Genomic DNA, 20000 nt, shown 5'->3' with positions numbered 1-20000 from the left:
TGCACTATCATCAAATTTATTTGAAAGGGTTAAAACTGGGACGAACTCACCACTCGTACTGTGGTGTCGCCACAACTCACCAGGACCCCAGCCACCGACATGTTTGCTTAGACATCAAATCTATATTTTGTATGATTGATCGCACTGACCTAGATATATGGACAGTGGGCTTCTATATAACTCTGTTCAACAGGTTTGAAGCATCTGCGACTGGTCTGCGAGAATACTTCCACCACTTATTTCCAGAAGCGTACCTTAGCAACGCTGTAGGTTTGTGTGGTGGTCTGTGTGTGTGGACATTCTTTCTCACCATCTTCAATCTCCTCCTCTTCTTCTTCTTCTTATTGGTGGTGGTGTGTGTGTCTGTGTGTGTGTGTGTACGTACGTCCTCATCCTCCCCCTCCCCATCCTCCTCCTCCTCCTCCTCTTCTTCCTCCTCCTCCTCCTCCTCCTCATCCGAGTCTTCGTATGGTGGTCGGTATTCGTCCGAGTCGCTGCCCTGACTTGGCAGTATTTTTTTCCGGTCGCCCGGGCGACGCACCAGCCCCGAGCCGCTCACGCGATAATCCGTCAGCACGTCCACCTACACATTTTAACTACTTTATTTACGTCCGCAATTCACAATATGTACATAAGGACATAAATGTTACAGATACAACAACGCTCCGTCACAATCCAATGCAGGTCTCAAAGTAACAGCAGTTTTAAGGATGTGTGCGTCTGTGTGTGTGTGTGTGTGTGTACTAACCGAGAAAGCCAGCGATGCCTGTTCGACTTCTTGCCTGAAGGGGTACTGGAAACACACACATCAAATGGAAACACACACACATCAAATGAAAACACACATCAAATGGATGTCAGTCACACACACACACATCAAATGAACACACACACATCAAATGGATGTCAGTCACAAACAGACACACACACACACACACACACACACACACACACACACACACACACACACACACACACACACACACACACACACACACACACACACACACACACACACACACACATGGAAATGGAAACACACATCAAATGGATGTCAGTCGAACACACACACATCAAATGGACGTCAGTCAGCGCTTGGAGATTGCACAACATTTAAACTGGTCTTACCATAACCTCATGCCAACAGGGACAGATTACTGCACAGGCCTACTGGGCCCAGGCACAGGGGCCCAAGAGTCAAGGAGGGCCTATATTTACATTCTCATGCTGCGTTAAAATCACCTAACTGTTTTTCTCCTAAAAAAGGTGCCAAGTTCCCGTGCACTGTCAACTGTGTTACTACCCTCAATTGTGCTACAACAAAGTCTCATATAAGGAGGGTGACTCAATTCAAATCTGAAGTTACAGGGATTTATAAGGAAAAAGTGTCAGTCTGTATAACAGTGAATCATAAAATCCTACTTATGAAGCTCAAGAATTACATTTTCCATATCAGTTGCATAGATAGGTTACAAAATTCTTGTTAATGAACTTTAAAGTATGTGTTTTCAACTGTGTAGTATTTGTCCATAACACTGTTGACAAAAAAATCAAGCAAATGTTTGTTTCCATTTCAATTTCACAAATGATTTTCAAGCTTAGCAATTACTTTGTTCGGAAACACTCTGGAAACATCTAGGTAATTTATTTAAAAACAAATACTGATAATTGACATTTTGCTTTTCCCGAAATGGCACTTGAATTATAGAATCTGTGTGTGTGTGTGTGTGTGTGTGTGTGTGTGTGTGTGTGTGTGTGTGTGTGTGTGTGTGTGTGTGTGTGTGTGTGTGTGTGTGTGTGTGTGTGTGCGTGCGTGCGTGCGTCAGGGCTTGACACTGGCACCTGCCAACTGGTGAGACTTGGCTCTGACTAGTAATCATTTCAGTGTCACTAGCCAATTTGGCAGGTAGCTTATTCCTTGGTATTAAAAGTACCCTGTATTCTGTAGTTTGCCCTTTGTGTATCAATTGTTTGTATTTACCGTGACTTCAACAAACATCTCATTCAGTTTCTATTTGTTTGATTTACATGCAGAAAGCTATACACCCATCTTCTTGCTGTAGAACATCAGTTTACGAGGATAGATATACAGTATCATGATAAAGGGGGGAAAAAAAACAATATCAAATTTGTGACTAGTAGATTGTGACTCTGGAAAACCACTAGCCGATGAGTGAAAAAGTTAATGTCAAGTACTGGTGTGTGTGTGTGTGTGTGTGTGTGTGTGTGTGTGTGTGTGTGTGTGTGTGTGTGTGTGTGTGTGTGTGTGTGTGTGTGTGTGTGTGTGTGTGTGTGTGTGTGTGTGTACCTTGCGAATGGGGCAGAGGCACTTCCGTTTTCGGCAGCGCACCATCTTCCCTGGGTTTCCCTCCGCCTTCCGACAGCCAGCACACATACCGCAGTCTACTGTGGTCTGACATGCAGCACACTTACCGCACGGCACCCACTACACACACACGCGCACACACACACACACACACACACACACATACATCAGTATTAATACACATATCGCAGTCTACTGTAGTCTGACATGCAGAACACTTACCGCACAACACCCACTACGCACACACACACACACACACACACACATACATCAGTATTAAGACACACACAACAGTCCACCGTCACACACGACACCCACTACACACACACACACACACACACACACACACACACACACACACACACACACACACACACACACACACACACACACACACACACACACACACACACACACACACACACACACAACAGTCCAGTAGTATGGCATACACTACACTTACAGCAAGGGATCCTCTGCACGCACGCACGCACGCACGCACGCACGCACGCACACACACACACACACACACACACACACACACACACACACACACACACACACACACACACACACACACACACACACACACACACACACAGACACACACACACACACACACACACACACGATACTCTCACCTTTCTGAATTGTATGTCACGCTTTGGTTTTTCTTGTTCTGCAATCACAACACAACAGGAGGTCACAGGAGATTTGAGACACATGTCAACACTTACAGCATATAGGTCTATTATATATGTATACAATATACTGTACATGTTGAACATAATAGTGTAGAATAGTGTAGTGCAGTGCAGTGTAATTTAGACCTTATGGCACAAACACACCAAGAGTGACTAGAGCCACAAGGTTGACAGAATTGACTTTGTATGGAGGAGCTGGCGACAGAGGAGACAAAAGAGATTCGGGAGACAGAGGGGATTTGAGTGACTACAGTTTGTAGTTGAACTTCAGCTAATATTATGGTAATGAGCAATGATGCGGTTCGGCAATAGCCGTCGCAGCTAATTGAAACGTTGGAATGTTTACATTCTGCTTTTAATGGTCATACCCTCTTGCTTTGATTGTTTGGTTCTCTCTATGAAGACAGTCCAGCGACTCTTTGTAGCTTTTGTCCCTTCTGGTGTCTTTGCAAAGTTAGACATCAGTTTGAGACCAAGTGGAGACAAAAATGATGGCCGGCAATTAGGGCTGTAATGATACACTCAACTCACGATTCGGTTCGTATCACGATTTTGACCTACGGTTCGATACACCCCACGATTTCTGAAATGTATCTCCACTGAAGTTTGGAAACACTATCACATCAAATCATAAGGTTGTTTTCTGGAGTAATGGGTGATAAAACTTTGAAAGGGCGCATCACGATACTGCCTCCTTGTATCACGATACAGTATCGTGACTCTGTGTATCACAATTTCTCGGTTCGATACAATATCATTACAGCCCTACCGGCAATTCTATTACACTTTTAAAATTATATGCGTTTAATAAACACCTTCAGTACAATGATTTGACGTGTGTCTATATACAGTATATTGACACAAACTCTGAAAAGATGGACTGGATCTCACCTCTGCATATGAGGCAAAGCCTTTGGCCTGTGGTGGCATTGAAAGGCCGCGAGCATTTCATACAGATGCTGAGGAGGGACAAAAAAGTAGACATCAAAAAAGTACACGTCAAAAAAAGCGCAACAAAAAAAGCATGTGTCAGCTTGGACAGCAACAATCAAGACTCGAGAGTCACACAGCAACAGTTGATAGTCTGGGTTTTACAACATATTAATATGTAAGACTTTTGGTTCAGTACAACACCTGAAATTGTCTCTGTCTCTCTCCCCCTAAACAATAAACCTTGCATTCTGAATTCCAACTGTTGTACTAGATCAGAAGCCATCAACATTAACAAGCAGTAAAACCCATGTACTATCACAGTCAAAATGATGGGGGTATGAGTGTGTGTGTGTGTGTGTGTGTGTGTAAGAGGGTGTGTGTATGTAAGAAGGTGTGTGTATGTAAGAGGGTGTGTGTGTTCCTCACCCGGCCTTCTTTGGGGATGGGTGTGCTTTCCTGGGCGGAGTCTCCATGCTGGAGGCAGGGCTAAGTGGGGCAAGGCCGATATCAAGGTGAGCTGTGATTGGTTGGCCAGAGTCGGGCGTGCGCGAGTGAGAGCGCCAGTCCTCCGCCAGATGGCTCGAGTCGTCTGAGAAGTCCACCTCGTCCTTCTTCGACTACACACACACACACACACACACACACAAACACAATAATACTTCTATTTGGAACACAGCTCGCACAGATTCAAATGTTACTGGAGACACACACACACACACAGCAAGGCATAATCCATGGTCAGCTCCATCAGGTCAATCGGCCAATCAAACACACTCATTCTGCCTACCCAACCCTGTGATTGGCTGTTCATGTACTTCAGAGAATGTCATTGGTAAATTATACTGGTGCTATTTTAGTGGTTGTCATCCTTAGCGGATAGGAACCGTCATTAGCGAATTTGTTTCATTTCATTAAATGCTATCGATTAAGTTATGCTCCTTTGTTGAATGCTATGTGAGAATGTGTCATTTAGATTGTGTTTTAGTTTGAGTGTTATTTTAGTGAATGATATTAGTGAGCATGTTCACCATGTGATCCGCATACTTTCAAGCAATTCGGGTGACACAGAAGGTTTCCAACATGCAGACTACCGTCTTCGGCCTGTGCTTGTAGCTTTGCATTTTGCTGACGCTCCGCCTCCATGGAGAAAACAATAAAGTTTCCCCGCTGTAAGCCTAGCCACAAAAACGTTAAGGTCCCTTTTCTTCATTCATTATCCCGATTTCAAATGAGAAAATTACATTAAAATTACTGTTTTGTAAGATATTGAAATACACTTCTGTCGTCAGTGACGTCGTCGCGAGGCCAAAAGCATGCAAGAGAGCAAGGGAGGACGGGAGTCCGCAGATTAGAAAGAAGTCAGGGTGTCGTAGCCATCTTGGATTTTGTCTCAATATTCTTTCCATTACCCAAACTCCTGTCCTCCCTTGCGCTTGTGACCTCGTGATGACGTCCCAAGACACCATTGACGACAGAAGTTTAATTCAAGAGCTTGCAAAAGTGCAATTCAAGGGTCATTTTCCCCTTCGCAACCGGGACGTTGTATGGAGAAAAGTCCCTGAAAAGTTGTTATGGATAGGCTGACATTGGGGAAACTATATTGTTTTCTCCATCGAGGTGGGGCGCCAGCGTAGCGTGAGGCCACAAGCACAGGTCGAGAAGAGGAGTCATGATAATGGACTGTAGCCAATGTTTTATGCGACCAGTAAGCCCTCTTAACGCCAAAGCTCTTTGCTCTCCACAGCACACATGCTCAGTAGGCCTGTAATTTTCAACACAAGTTTCAACTACACTGGATACACGTTGGTCGACTCCATGCACCACTGATGCGAAACCGTTATTAGAAACCATGCATTGCAATTAAATATTATTAGGATACTCAGCAAACTTGAATTTTTAAGAATTACTTTTGTGCTCACAAAGTCTGTCCATTATCCTTACTCCCGTCCTCGACTTGTGCTTGTGGCCTTACGCTTAGCTGACGCCCTGTCTGCGAGGGCAGTCAACCTAGTTTTAAGGGACTTTTCCACATTCAACACCCCAATTGAAAATGAGAAACTGACCTGTGAATTACGCTTCTTCGAGATCAATAGGCCTATTCGACTTAGTTGCCAATGGCTGATGTTGACAAAGCACCTGAATGAGAACTTGTCACGATGTGGGTCTTATACAGCACATTTAAAGTCGGCCACAAATATGGACGAGACAATGAGCTCACGCTGGTTTAATCTACTAACGAACAGTGTAAACTTGTGTAGGGGTGTGAGACAAGGTGCCTATACACATGCGAGTTGAGTAGCTGGCCAAACAGTTCAAGGGTGCGTGACCTCGGAGGCCGTATGCAGACGAGCATCAAAGGGGAGCAACTGCAGGAGTTGCAAGGTCCATCTGCAGTCGCATTCATCCCACGATAGTTTGGCATCATGTGACATGTCACCTCATCGGTGCAACATGACTGAAACCTGGTAAGTTGGACAGGAAATCTACCCATCATGCAACATTTTCAGCCAGAATACATTGCCGTTGTGGAAACTTGATTGCACCTAATGAGTTATTGTGATGTTATCACGTGGCCACAAGCACATCTGAGGACTGGAGTTGCGTTACCATGGGCAAGAGTATCTCATGCCTCAGTGCCTAATGCAATAATTCAGTCTCAGGACCCCGTTTCTCAAGCGTCACTGCTAACCAGTTAACAACATAGCTTGCCTATGGGAAATTGCATAACTTAGCCACAATGCTGAGAGACGCACCCCAGACACAAACAAACCCTTTATGAAACAAACAAACAGTAGACAAATACTCACGCCACGCAAGAGAATAAAAAAGCAAAGCAGTTTTATTCCAAATACAACCTCTCGGCCTCAAAGGCATATAAAACAAACAAGTTAATCAATTAATCAATTGAACGAAGAACTTGATCCTCAAAAAAGAGAGCAATTAAAACACTGCTGTTGCTGAGAACATAAAAAACACTCTGGTGTCTGTGAGTGTGTGTGTGTGTTATTTGCTGCCACGTGTTTTTGAGGACGTAGGGGGTGGTGTGTTGGCTCTGCCCCCCATCCTGCTCCTGGTGCCCTGGCGTTTGAGTGTGGCGAGGCGGGGGGAGCGAGCAGGCGGTTCTCGGGTGATGATCGACAGCACGGCGTCGGCAGACAGCCTGCGTCTGGAGATGCGTAGGGGAGGGACCAGTCGGACTGGCTCAGACAAACTATTGGCTGTTTGGGGCTCAGATGCACGGCGAATACCATTGGCCAACTGGGGATCAGATGCACTGCGATTACCATTGGCCAATTGGGGTTCAAACGCACGGCAACTGGTTGGCTGCTCCTGCAGTCCCAGGGGATTGGTTGGCTGGTCACAAGGTACATGGTCATTGGCCACTTCAGGCTTAATCAGCTGGCCATCGGCCAGTTGTTCAAGAGGGGTCTTTTGATTAGCTGTTTGTTCTGGAAGAGCAGGACAATTGGTTGTTTCGGCCTGAGGCTGATCCTCAGGCATGTCTTCACTGGCTGGCTGGTCCTCAGGTGAAGGCTGATTGGTTGTTTCGATCTGAGCCTTGTAATCATTGGATAGCGGCTCCTCAGGCATGTCTTCATCGGCCGGCTGGTCCTCAGGCACGTCTTGGTTGGCTGGCTGGTCCTGACGTGTGTGCCGATTTGTCGTTTCAGCCAGAGGCATGTGATGATTGGCCAATTGGTCCTCAACTGTGTGATTATTGGTAGATTGGTCCTCAGGTATGTCTCGATTGGCTAGCTGGTCCTGCTGTGTGTCTGCCTGGTGCTGAGGCACGTCTTGATTGGTTTCTGGGTGTTTAAGTGCATCTTGATTCGCTACTGGGTGTTGAGGGGGGTCCTGATTGGCTACTGGGCAGTGAGGCGAGTCTTGATTGTCTACTGGCTGCTGAGGTGCGAGGCCATTGGCCTGTGTGGCGTCTGCAAGTGCATTCTGATTGGCCAGCGCGGCGTTGGCGCGTGCGTAGAGCAGCTGCTGCTCCTGTTGCCGTAGCGAGAGCTCGAGGCGCAGGACCCTCATCTGCAGCTCGTGCTCCTGGTGCAGGAAGCGCATGCGGCGACGATGGAACGCCAGAGTCAGCTGATCCTCCAGGCTTACACGCTCCCTCCTCCTCTGCGCACCTCCTCCACCTCCTCCTCCTCCTCTCCTCCGCTGCAATCCTCCTCTTGTCCTCCTCTCATCCCGCTCATCATTCATCCGCTGCTCTCCTCCTCTTCTCCTCCTCTCATTACTCCTCCTCTCATCCCAGTCCTGCTCTCCTTCATCACTAGAGTTCCCGTCACCTCTCCTGTCAAGCATGCGCTGGTTCCGCCTCCTCTCGCCCCCCCGCTGGTGTCCATGGCGATCAGGGGAGGGGGGTGGAGGGCTGCCAAAGGTTGGATGGGGTCCGTCTGGAATACACACAGACAGCAGAGACACCCATTAGAAGATACACACACACACACACACACACAAACACACACAACCAGAGACACACTCATTACAGATACACACACACACACACACACACACACACACACACACACACACACACACACACACAAATAGAATCATTGTACACACAAACAAAGAGTAGAGACAGACTGATTATAGATACACACTCATCAGATACAGATGAAGGAGAGAGAGAGAGAGAGAGAGAGAGAGAGAGAGAGAGAGAGAGAGAGAGAGAGAGAGAGAGAGAGTCTCTCTCTCTCTCTCTCTCTCTCTCACACACACACACACACACACACACACACACACACACACACACACACACACACACCCCTTACCCATGCATGTGGAGAGCTGAAGTGGTCGAGAGGGAGCGGAGGCCCGAGAGCTCAGCGGTCGCTCGCTCCAGCTGGCTCCCAAGAGGGGGGCGGGACAAGCCAGAGCCGGGGTGGGGTCAGCACTCAGAGTGTGGAGCGAGGTGTGTGTGTGTGGCGAGGGGTGTGTGTCAGGGGTGGACAAGTGTGTGTGTGGCAAGGGGTGTGTGTGTTGCGAGGGGTGTGTGTCAGGGGTGGAGAGATGTGTGTTAGGGGTGGAGAGGCGTGTGTGTTGTTGCGAGAGGTGCGCATCAGGGTTGGAGGGGTGTGTGTTAGGGGTGGACAGCTCAAACTCATGGCCCAGGAAACTGACGTGTGTGTGCATCTGTGGTAGTGTGTGTTCGAACGCGGCCTCACAGCTCTCTTCTTTGATGCTGAGCAAGAGGGGCGTTTGTGTGCATGTCTGATCCAGTTGGGTGTGTGTCTGCTCCAAGGGTGCGTGTGTCTGTTCAAAGATTGTGTGCGCGTGAGTGTCTGCTGAGGGTGTGTTTGGGGCGCTTTGAGAGTCTTCCGTGTCCCCAGAATCCTCAGCGTCCGAATTGTCTGTGAGTGTGTCTGAGGACGTGTCGTCAGTGTGTGTATCGTCAGACTGCGACCGCTCGGTCTGTGTGTCTGTGTCTGAGGAAGAGTTCTCGGTGGGTCCCGAAGAATAGTTGCGCTCCGAGAGTGCGTTTGCGTTTGCGTCTTCTGGCTGGGTGTGTGTGTGAGAATGCTTTGAGAGTGTCTTCGAGTATTTTGTCTTTGTGTGAATGTTCTCTGAGACTATGCGTGTGTAATTGTCCTCCGAGGGTGCGTTTGTGTTAACGTCCTCCGAGGGAGCGCATGTGCGATCCTGCTCTGAGAGTGTGTGTATGTAATCATGGTCTAAGAGTGTGTGTCGTGTGAGGGGTTGGAGCTGCGGCTGGGGGGGGCGTCGTCGCTTGCCTTTGGCCTTGCAGAGGCGAGCCAGTCTGGCCAGGACCGCCCCCCGATGACCCCCCCGGCCACCCACCCGGCCCCGGCCCCGACACATACGAGCCCACAACATCTGGAAGAGAGAAAGAGAGGGAGACAGAGAGATGGAGAGAGACGGAGAGAGAGAGAGTAGGAGGGAGGTAGAGATGCAAAGAGGGAGAGATAGGTTAGCACCACAAACACTGGACATTTTTAAAAGGTTCAAAGACTATGTCAGCACAACAAGTGTGTAATAATGAAGTATGAATGTAGAAAATGTCAGTTGTAACAACACATGTCAGTGTGGAATATGACAGGCCAGTAAAAACCTCACTAAAACGCATTATAACAAATGGCCCAAAAAGTGAAAAAAGTACAACTTTAACATCTATATGCATGACTGCAGCTGGTGTGTGTGCGTGCGTGTACATGTCTCACCTGCAGCTGTTGCGTGGTGCGCTGCGTTTCCGATTGGCTATTGAAGCCCTGCCTGATCTCGGCCCAGACTGCCAAGCGTACGCTCCGCCTCCTGTCCTGCGCCTGGGGGGTGCTCAGCACCAGCTGCCTCAGGCGGCTCTTGTCGGCGTCGCTAAAGTTCTTAGCGCGCTTCCTGGCCCTCTCGCCCTCTAGCACTTCCTGCTTCCTCTTCCTCTTCCTGTTCTCCTCCTCCACCATTTCCTGATGCAGCTTTGTCTGCTTCCTCTTCCTCTTCCTCCTGCCGAGGGCTAGCACTTCCTGCTGCTCCTCCTGCTGCTGCTGCTCGTTCCCATCAGGACTCGGCTTTGACCGCTCGTACTCCTATGGGACATCACCACTATTACTGGGCCATATGGTACGCTAGCTAAACACCACTATTATTGGCCATGGGGTACGGTAGCTAAACAAGCTAAACCACTATTACAGGCTACTACTAGTGCAGCTGTGGTGTAATGGCTAGGGAGTTGGGCTATAGATCACAGGGTGGCAGGTTTGAATCCCACCCTTCCACTCCCTACTACACTTCAAGGCTGAGGTGCCCTTCAGCAAGGCACCTAACCCAACATTGCTCCAGGGACTCTAACCAATACAACTATTAGTAGCCATAGCAACCCTAGTAAACTACTGTAGCAGACCACTATTATTAGCCATAGTGAGCTTGCTAGCTAAACTATTTTACCAGACCACCATTACTAGCCATAGGGACCCCAGTAAACTGCGTAGCATAGCAGACCACAAGGGGTGTAAATAATAATTGATATAAATCGATGCATCAATCCTACGGCCAACGATCGAATCGAATCGTATTTTATTGTGGGGTATTCAAGTAACGAAAATAATCGAATCACTGGCCCCTGCTCAATGTCCTAGCTCCATAACAATATAAAAGTGGAAAAGTAATTGGAAAAAAATGGAATCGAATCATATATCGTGGGGCATTCTTAAAGGGTCACAATGTAGGATGACGTATTTTGCGTGGTGCCTGTGGCATGCCCGTTTCAAAATCTACACCGTCATGTAAAAATTACTTTTTAAATAAGCTCGCTGTGAGAATGTTTTTTCATCACAAAATGAATACGGTATGTAAAGCAATTTTTCGTTTGAGAGGTGTTTCCCACGACACTTTTAGTGGACCACTCTGTCTAAAGTTACATTTGGGGTTCTCTGACAGCGAACCATGAAAGTGGTCGCAAGAGTCATTGTTCACTTACTAATGACTCAAATAAGCATCGGCTGACTCGGGACAGTGATTAATTAAACTTTTTATCCTACAAAGAGGCCCTTTAAGAATCTAAAATAATCGAATCGAATTAACTAAGTAGAAACTAATCCTAGTGACTAAACTACTTTTGCTAAGGTGAACAGAAGGTTTACGATGACTGCTGTTTATTGGGCGTTACGTATGTGTATCATTTGGCACGTAGCCAGTCAATCTTGTCAGTTGTATCTATTCAAACAAACTGCAGCCATCGCCTTTCCACGACTCCCCGCTCTGTCATTGGAAGCACCGATCTTGTCCCTTCTCTGGGTACAGAATACATGCCGTCTTTCAGATCGGAACGATTGTGCAAACCAGCATGGGATTTCCCAGGCTACAACAATGTAACAATGTGTAACCAAACCAAAAAAATTGGAATACAAGAGCGGCAGATCAGGGGACCGATATTTCATTCCCTTAGTTTTACCCAGTGACGTCAAAACAGAAATATGTCCCTTGGTCCAACAATAAAGAACCCCACTCCAAAACGTCTGTCGGAGGAATGATGCAGAATCACAGGCTACTCGCACACAAATCACTTCACTCATTCACAATGTCCACTATCCATTGCAACAGGACAGTGGGGTTGCACAGCAACAGAGAATTGACGTCAACGACAACCATAGCGAATTGACATTCCATGGCAACAGTGAATTGATGTCAACCACATTTGAGAATTGAACTTCCATAGAGAAAGCAAATTGAGGTTCCAGGACAACAGAGCATTGGAGGCTCTATCCATCCTATTTTGTCCACGGTTGGCAGGCCGACGCCATTGCCATTTTTCAACTCCCGGTTGCTAGTGCTAAATCATTTAAGAGATCTAGCAGCCTAATCGGAAGTACATGACCGGAAATTCTGCGAGAATATGACAATGTTGAAATGGGCGGAGCGGAGTACGGTTAATATTGTCAAACACAATGGCTCTGACTGGTCAACAGGTGATGGAGATGCAAAAAAAAAAATATTTCATAAAAAGGTGGGTTGGTACTCTGGGGAGGAACGGGAGTCGTTTTAAAAAGAGAAGAAGTAATAATTGTTCACCACAAAAAGCTCCCTTGTCATTCCCGCAGCAATTAGTTACCTTTTTTTAAAATACTTTTTTGACTCATTTAGGAGAAACAAAAGTTGGTTTGGCGTTTTGGATTGGCATTTTGAAAAGATTGCAATTTGGTTTGTTGTTATTGTAAAGACATCACGAGTTGGTTTGGTATTTTAAAGAGATCACAAGTTGCTTTGGCATTTTAAAAAGATCAAGAAAATTGGTTTGACGTTTTTTAGGGCAAAAAGGTTAAAATGCCATTGTTGTTCTGCAGTAGTGTGTAGAGTGTAAATAGGCCTGTAGACGGGCCAATCAGTAAGAGGTGACCGAGAAAGTTACAATGTAATTAGTAACCCATCTGCTGGTGCCTAATTAGGAATGGTGAGAGAGAGTGTGTGTGTGTGTGTGTGTGTGTGTGTGTGTGTGTGTGTGTGTGTGTGTGTGTGTGTGTGTGTGTGTGCGCACGCGCATGGGGTCAAAGCAATATAAATGGGAAATGCTAGGAAACACGGTGGCATTTTTTCTAATGCAATACTGTAGTAGTAATTTATAATTAGCCAATGACATAAGAGTAATGCTATAGTTAACCAATGACATAGTGGTAGCATTGCAGCAGTGTCCTCCTAGTGGTACAACACCTTAGGCGGCGTTGCTTCTAATCAAGATTTGAAAGTCGATGATAATCAGGCTAGTAGTGTGGCACATCTTTCAGCCTTCAAGATGCAAGTAAAGACTGTCCTCTTTCATGACTACCTACTACACTAATAATTCAGCTGCCCCAGTCCAAGGCCAGACTCTATGACATGGTGTGTGTGTGTGTGTGTGTGTGTGTGTGTGTGTGTGTGTGTGTGTGTGTGTGTGTGTGTGTGTGTGTGTGTACTCTACTTCATGTAAAAAATAAATAAATAAATAAATAAATAAATAAATAAATAAATAAATAAATAAATAAATAAAACTAACCCTACTTTGCATCTGCACTTGTTGTTTTGTATATCTCCCGTGCACTTCAAATCTGCTATTGATCTTGGCTTTGATTATGTCCTTGATTGTAAGTCGCTTTGGCTTAAATGAGTCTGCCAAATGCAATGTAATGTAATGTAATGATGTATGTAAGGTACTTTGTACATTTGCCTCATATGGAGAGTGTGTGTGTGTGTGTATTAAAAGCATGTACGGTACCTTTTGCATTTTCCTCATTTTCCTGCCTGATCCCTCGGACACGAACACTCCGGCCTTGTAGTCAAACATTTGCAAGTTCATCGAGCTCGAGACACACTTGGCTAGCTCCACCTTGCTCCGCACCCGCACCCCCTTAGGGCTGCGCGCACACACACACACACACACACACACACACACATACACGCACGCACACACGTTAAAATAATGCGAACACACAACATTTCCAGAGAACTGAGGACAGTAGAACAGAACAGAGATGGGGGGGCGCACACGCACAGAGACATACACACAAGTACTCATCAACCATCTGCAGGGAGTACGCAAGATCAATGTCAGTGACTGTGTGTCAATAATGCTGCACAAACATATCAAAAGCAACAAAAGCTACAAGAAGCACAAGAAGAACAGCAGCAACAACAACAGCAAAAGCTGAAAAGCAGAACAGATATAAAGTGGCGATGCAAGAATTCAGAGTTTCCGACTGGCATTACATAACACATAGATAATGCTTTTATCCAAAGAGACGTTTTTTTTACTTTACTTATTTTACTTATGGTTCTGGTAGCTTCAGTGGCTTTCAATGCATTGGTACAGTCTGACTCTCTGCTATGCATGACTAAGGGCACGTTCCTCAGACAGGAGCCATACCTCTTATATATGTATGAGCGCGCGCGTGCGCGCGTGCGTGCGTGCGTGCACCTAATGTTGTGAGGGTCACTCTTGCACATGTGTGTGTGCATTTGAATACTGTATGAGAGTGTGTGTGTGTGTGTGTGTGTGTGTGTGTGTGTGTGTGTGTGTGTGTGTGTGTGTGTGTGTGTGTGTGTGTACCTTATGTAGTAGGTGTCGGTCTTCCCTGCCTGGACTCCCGATCGTCTCAGCACCATCTTCATCTTCCAGCCCTCCCCCAGATCGGGACAGTCATCCCAGTCCTCCTCCAGTAAGGAGTGGATCCTCCGTTTATACCTTGATACAGAGAGAGGGACAGAGATACTTCCAATGCTCCTCTTGTAAGGCATTTGAACAACACATGCACGCACGCACGCAACGTACCCTCCGCGGCCTCGCCCGCCTCCCCCTCGTCCTCCTCTGGTGCTGCGCTCCCCTCCTCCTCCTCCTCCTCCCCCGATGCTGCCGCTGACACTGCCCTCTCTAGAGCCGCCATGGCCCCAGCTCATACGCTCCTCCTCGTCCTCCTCCTCTTCATCCCCCTGCAGAAGGGTAGAGTAGAGTAGAGTAGAGTAGAGCACAGTAGAGTAGAACAGAATAGAGTAGTAGAGTAGAATACAGTAGAGTAGTGTGCAGTACAGTAGAGTGGAGCAGAGCATAGTAGAGTAGAGAAGAGTAGAACAGAATAGAATAGTTAGATATGACACAATATGATACGATACGACTTTATTTCAAAACTCATTTAAGACAGGATTGGCCCTAGCTCAGTAGTCTCTCATCATCATCATTATCCTCTTCCTCCTACGTTATGTTATAAAAGACTTGAGTATAATAAAATAATAGAACAATTAATCCCACACCCAACTCAGCCTCTCTCTCACACACACACTCTCTCTTTATCAGTCATCCACTTCCACACACACACACACACACACACACACACCGTATCTCAATCACCCACGCACAGGCACACATATGCACGCATGAACCCATGCACCCTCACCTCATCACAGTCGTCGTCCTCCAGGGGCTGTAGCCAGTCCTCTGGGGGCTCCTCTCCCCCTCCCTCTGCTATTACATCGCCCCCTGCGGACGGGGAGTCCACAGCGCGCGCCTCCTCCTGCTGCTGCTGCTGCTGCTGGTGGTGCTGCTGCCCTGCCTCCTCCTGAGCTTGTGTCTGATGGCTGGCTTGTGTCTGAGGGCTGGCTTGCTCCTGCTCTGCAGGCTGATCGTCCACAGCGCCCCCCTCAGGGGATGGAGGGAACGCCACCTCCTCATCCATCTCTTTTGTTGCCACAGCAACTCCCTGGCAATCACAAGGATGCACAATAGTGGCCAAGTTGAAACACCATTGATCTAAGCAAGGCTTGACAATCAAATGTAGCAGCGACAGTATTAGACCTGCATAAACACGGTGTTTGGCTAACTAAATACTGACAGTAAACAAGTCAGCAGCACACGTTACACATTGTATAGTACAGCTAAGTAGGCCTAGTGTACTTGAATTAACACCTATTGCCTACGCGCTGAAATCAGGAGCAATTGACGGAGGCCTAGACTACCAAATACAATTAAAACAAGACGCTTACGTGGTCAATCACGAGAGAACGAAAGTGCCATTCACACAATGACTATGAACAGTTGCTTTGACCGCGAAACCCATTTAACTTAGCAACAAGATAGCAATGCTAAATCCCTGCACAATGCATTGTTAAACAAGACTGAATCATCCATCTGTTTGTGATCGGGACATTAGCAGAGGTGGACGGAGGCATGCGGCGTAAATCGGATAGACTGGGCTGAATATTTAGCCAAAATAAAGTTGCAATGTCCACTGTGTATTATCATGGTAGTTAGCTCACTGCTAACACGTTCAGGGAAGTGGGGGGTGGCGTGTACACTATCTGGATGAAATGGACCAGTGGTGAATATTTCGACCTTTCCTACATAACGGAAACAATGATCGGTTCGGTTGAAACGATTTCACAGCCCTCTGTGACCACACAAACAAACAAAAACTGTTCATAAAGCTTGGACAGTAATCACAATACTCACTAAGCCAGGACCCGGAAGTTGTGTGTGAATATCACTTCCCAGTGTAACGCCTTTTCATTGGCTAAGCCACATACATATACAAATGGGCTAATCACTCGAATATCGTCCTCATTTTGACACAAACGTGTGATGGTCTAATGCAGCTGCAATTTCTCAATCAAACGTAGCATGCTGGCTCGCTAAAATGTTGGATTTTCACCGATAATTCAGTGTGGCTACGTGAGAGTACATTATGCGCATGCGCGTGTTGTACGGTCTGCTTCCATTGAAGCGGAAGTGGCAAGATGTAAACGTCTGAAGTTATCCATGCAAAGGCCAGCTACTTATATTACACTACTGAAATACGATAGGATTCACAACTGTACAACGCCTCTGTTTTCATCATTTATGTTCCCAGCAGAGGAGACATTTGCGACACAACCTGCCAGCAGTTTGACATCGGACCCGGGACAGGGCTTCTTAGATATTGTACTGACTCTAGGCTGGTGGGCGAGTGAGCCTGCGTTTTGCAGGCTAGCTCGCTAGCTAGCTAACGCTATCCTGAGAGGACAACCAGTGAGACAACAATCTGGAGTCGGGCACAGCCTGTGGTTGGAGCTAGTTTATGCGTTATAGCCTTGTTGACATCTAACCCAAGCTGTGCGTATTGCACAGTTAGCCCATTAGCTAGTCAAATTCATCTCGCACAGAGTAGCCATGGCAACTAGGCGTCTGACCGATGCTTTCTTATTAATGCGGAACAATGCAATCCAAAACCGGCAGATTTTGGCAGAGCAAGTGAGTACACACGCCCCCCGTCGTACTCTGAGTACACGTAGCAATGCTGCGGTGAGTCTAACGTTAATCGTTTGGATCGTTTTGATTTCATGTGTTTTCTAGTTCGCTAGCTCCTTGTGTAGCTAGCAGACCAATAGTTTGTTGATTGAAGCCTCGGTAGCTGTTGGCTAACAAACATTGGTTGTGTTTGGTGTGCACTGAGTGACGTTGTGCTGCCTAACCTAATCCGTGCCTGCTACCTGCCATCCAGTCTGATAGATGTTGCGAGCCGGACTGGTTTACACCTGGCTAGCCGTGTGACATCCATCAAACGGGGCGCTAGCAGAGCCGTCAAATCTAACGCTGCTACTCACCTCTTGCGTGTGTGTTTGTGGCCTTGGCTTGATCAAATGCACACTTATATCGCTGCATCACGCAGCATAGTGATCGCGATATCCCATACTCTTCCATCACATGCACTAAACTCACATTCACTCTCACTGTCATCCGGGAATCACGAGTGACATGTGTAAACAACAGCTGAGATAGGATGGGTCGCCACTGCGGTGTGATGATTTTGTTACCTGCCGTAGACAAATCACGACTATACCTAACCAATTCGCCTCCCAAACAGAAGGATTGTAGCGAACACACACTCAGCCTGTCAGTTTTCACAGGTGGCAGAATAGCTAGATAAACAGTAGTCTGGAGGGGATACAGTAGCAACTCCTCATCCCCAACCCTTCAGCAAGCAGTTTGTGATGTTGCTTTGTGATTATGTGAGTTTGTGTTCCCCAAAGTGATGAAGCGAGACAGTATCTATTGCTCTTATCTGTCTGCTTCCGTAGTCTGGAGTCTCCATCGGGATGTTTAGTCTCTATACTATAGGTGTGTGTGTGTGTGTGTGTGTGTGTGTGTGTGTGTGTGTGTGTGTGTGTGTGTGTGTGTGTGTGTGTGTGTGTGTGGTCGCTCTCCATGCCAGGTGTACGATTGGGACCGGGGGATAGGGGTGAAGTGTGCATGCCTGTCTTTACACTCTTAAAGGTAAAATGCACCCTGTGATGGCGGGGAGTGAGAACTTGGCCAACGTTGCAAAAAAAAAAGTCTTATCTTATGCAGTTGCTGCTCTATGCGCTTGATAGAGGCATTATTATCAAACAAAAAGGTTAACCCAGTCAATAAGACCATTTAATTCAGATTTCCCCTCCTCTTTGATTATTGTCGTTTGGATTAGCCACTTTTTGTTTAATAACTCTGATTTACAGCTAGTTTCCTGGTGGCTTGTAGACTACAGAGGGTTGGGATTGTGGATTATGGATTTCTGTGAGTTGCATGGCAGTGTGTGTGTTGCATGTACCATGCATGGCTATGGGTGAGAGTGAGAGAGAGAGTGCTAAGCGAGAGAGAGAGCTATGCCTGCGTCATCAGTGTTGTACTTGGCGTGTGTGTCTAGATTGTTTGTCTTTGTCTCATTGGCTAGATGTCACATGACTACACATCCATTCACCCATTCATCAGTTCTGCACCTCTCTACCCCCCCCTCTCTCTCCTCCCTCTCTCCCTCCCTCCCTCTCTCTCTCTCTCTCTCTCTCTCTCTCTCTCTCTCTCTCTCTCTCTCTCTCTCTCTCTCTCTCTCTCTCTCTCTCTCTCTCTCTCTCTCTCTGCTGAGGGAGAATCTCACCTTGCTGCACTCTTCACATATGCATGAGAATATTCTGTAGCTTTCCTGTGTATATCGATGCCGTGTGTGTGTGTGTGTGTGTGTGTGTGTGTGTGTGTGTGTGTGTGTGTGTGTGTGTGTGTGTGTGTGTGTGTGTGTGTGTGTGTGTGTGTGTGTGTTTTGTGTGTGTGTTTTGTGTGTGTATGGGCAGGGTGGGGTGAGAGTGTGTGATCACTGACAGGTTATGACACGAGTGTGAGACCCCAGTGTCGTGTCGGTGTGATGGGGCAGTCTGGTCAATGGGGAGAGATGTGTGGCACTGGTGACAATAACTGTACAGTACAACATTATGGGAATGTGTGTGACGTGGGGACGTGCATGGTTTAATGTGTGTGTGTGTGTGTGTGTGTGTGTGTGTGTGCGCGCGCGCTGGGTGCAGGCAGGGCTGTTCTTGCTTAATCTGTCCTATTCTACTGTCACATGAAATAATAAAACCCCAATCAGACGCATTACGTATTGTGACCTCATCAGGGATGTCATCTTTTGATCCTGACCTGAGGCTTTACTCTCTCACGCGCGCACACAGACACACCCACACACACACTCACTTATACTCTGATGGCACTCTCCCCATATTTACTGCCCGTCTCACCCGTGTGTGTGTGTGTGTGTGTGTGTGTGTGTGTGTGTGTGTGTGTGTGTGTGTGTGTGTGTGTGTGTGTGTGTGTGTCTGACTGCTTCTTCTCTGGGTCTCACCTGCTGTTCTTCTCTCCTCTTCCTCCTCTGCTGATGGATCTGATCTACTGGTTTCCACCAATCACCATAGGAGCTGGATGAGGTATTGTCCAATCAGCAACAAGGGATGGGATTCGGGGAGAAATTGACACATATGGGGTTGATCCGTAATAGCGTGAATTTATAGCATATGATGAGGCTATAGCATTTGAAGTTATAACATATGAAGAGCTGCATTGCAAAATGACGCATCCATTTTGAAAAATTTGGGGAAATGGACTTATTTGTACTGGGCATTACATTGCATTGCATTGCAAATTACATTCCATATTAAAAAAGAATGTTTTCAAAATATTTCAATGGCAATAATTCACACATAGATAGGACTTCTGAACAGTCATTTCCAATAATAAAATGCAAAAGTCAAAAACGGTGGATACGTTGTTTTGC

At 46.7% G+C, this 20000-nt stretch overlaps 2 protein-coding genes across 6 annotated transcripts in view; one reads left to right on the top strand and one right to left on the bottom strand.

Moving 5' to 3' along the window:
• LOC134462817 (uncharacterized) overlaps nucleotides 1-16608 on the bottom strand; it is a 25994-nt gene extending 9386 nt beyond the window's left edge. Inside the window, exons 1-11 of one of the 3 annotated variants that reach the window (XM_063216033.1) lie at nucleotides 16400-16608; nucleotides 15348-15650; nucleotides 14729-14886; nucleotides 14507-14641; nucleotides 13676-13814; nucleotides 4390-4580; nucleotides 3922-3989; nucleotides 2968-3005; nucleotides 2309-2446; nucleotides 749-793; nucleotides 386-583 (exon numbers count right to left, since the gene is read on the bottom strand). In XM_063216033.1, the coding sequence (XP_063072103.1) occupies nucleotides 386-583; nucleotides 749-793; nucleotides 2309-2446; nucleotides 2968-3005; nucleotides 3922-3989; nucleotides 4390-4580; nucleotides 13676-13814; nucleotides 14507-14641; nucleotides 14729-14886; nucleotides 15348-15626 (1389 nt within the window). In that variant the 5' untranslated portion in view covers nucleotides 15627-15650; nucleotides 16400-16608. Of the gene's footprint in view, nucleotides 1-385; nucleotides 584-748; nucleotides 794-2308; nucleotides 2447-2967; nucleotides 3006-3921; nucleotides 3990-4389; nucleotides 4581-6784; nucleotides 8370-8750; nucleotides 9814-10157; nucleotides 10518-13675; nucleotides 13815-14506; nucleotides 14642-14728; nucleotides 14887-15347; nucleotides 15651-15933; nucleotides 16024-16399 lie in introns of those variants that run through there. The other 2 variants (XM_063216031.1, XM_063216032.1) reach the window with 2 other exon arrangements.
• A 67-nt stretch (nucleotides 16609-16675) lies between these two features.
• The window catches only part of stx16 (syntaxin 16), an 11100-nt gene continuing 7775 nt past the window's right edge, over nucleotides 16676-20000 (top strand). Inside the window, exon 1 of one of the 3 annotated variants that reach the window (XM_063216035.1) lies at nucleotides 16676-17176. In XM_063216035.1, the coding sequence (XP_063072105.1) occupies nucleotides 17096-17176 (81 nt within the window). In that variant the 5' untranslated portion in view covers nucleotides 16676-17095. Of the gene's footprint in view, nucleotides 17228-19002; nucleotides 19654-20000 lie in introns of those variants that run through there. The other 2 variants (XM_063216034.1, XM_063216036.1) reach the window with 2 other exon arrangements.

This window comes from Engraulis encrasicolus, chromosome 14 (assembly GCF_034702125.1).
Source record: "Engraulis encrasicolus isolate BLACKSEA-1 chromosome 14, IST_EnEncr_1.0, whole genome shotgun sequence".
Classification (NCBI taxonomy): Eukaryota; Metazoa; Chordata; class Actinopteri; order Clupeiformes; family Engraulidae; genus Engraulis; species Engraulis encrasicolus.
This window is presented reverse-complemented; position numbering and strand designations above follow the sequence as displayed.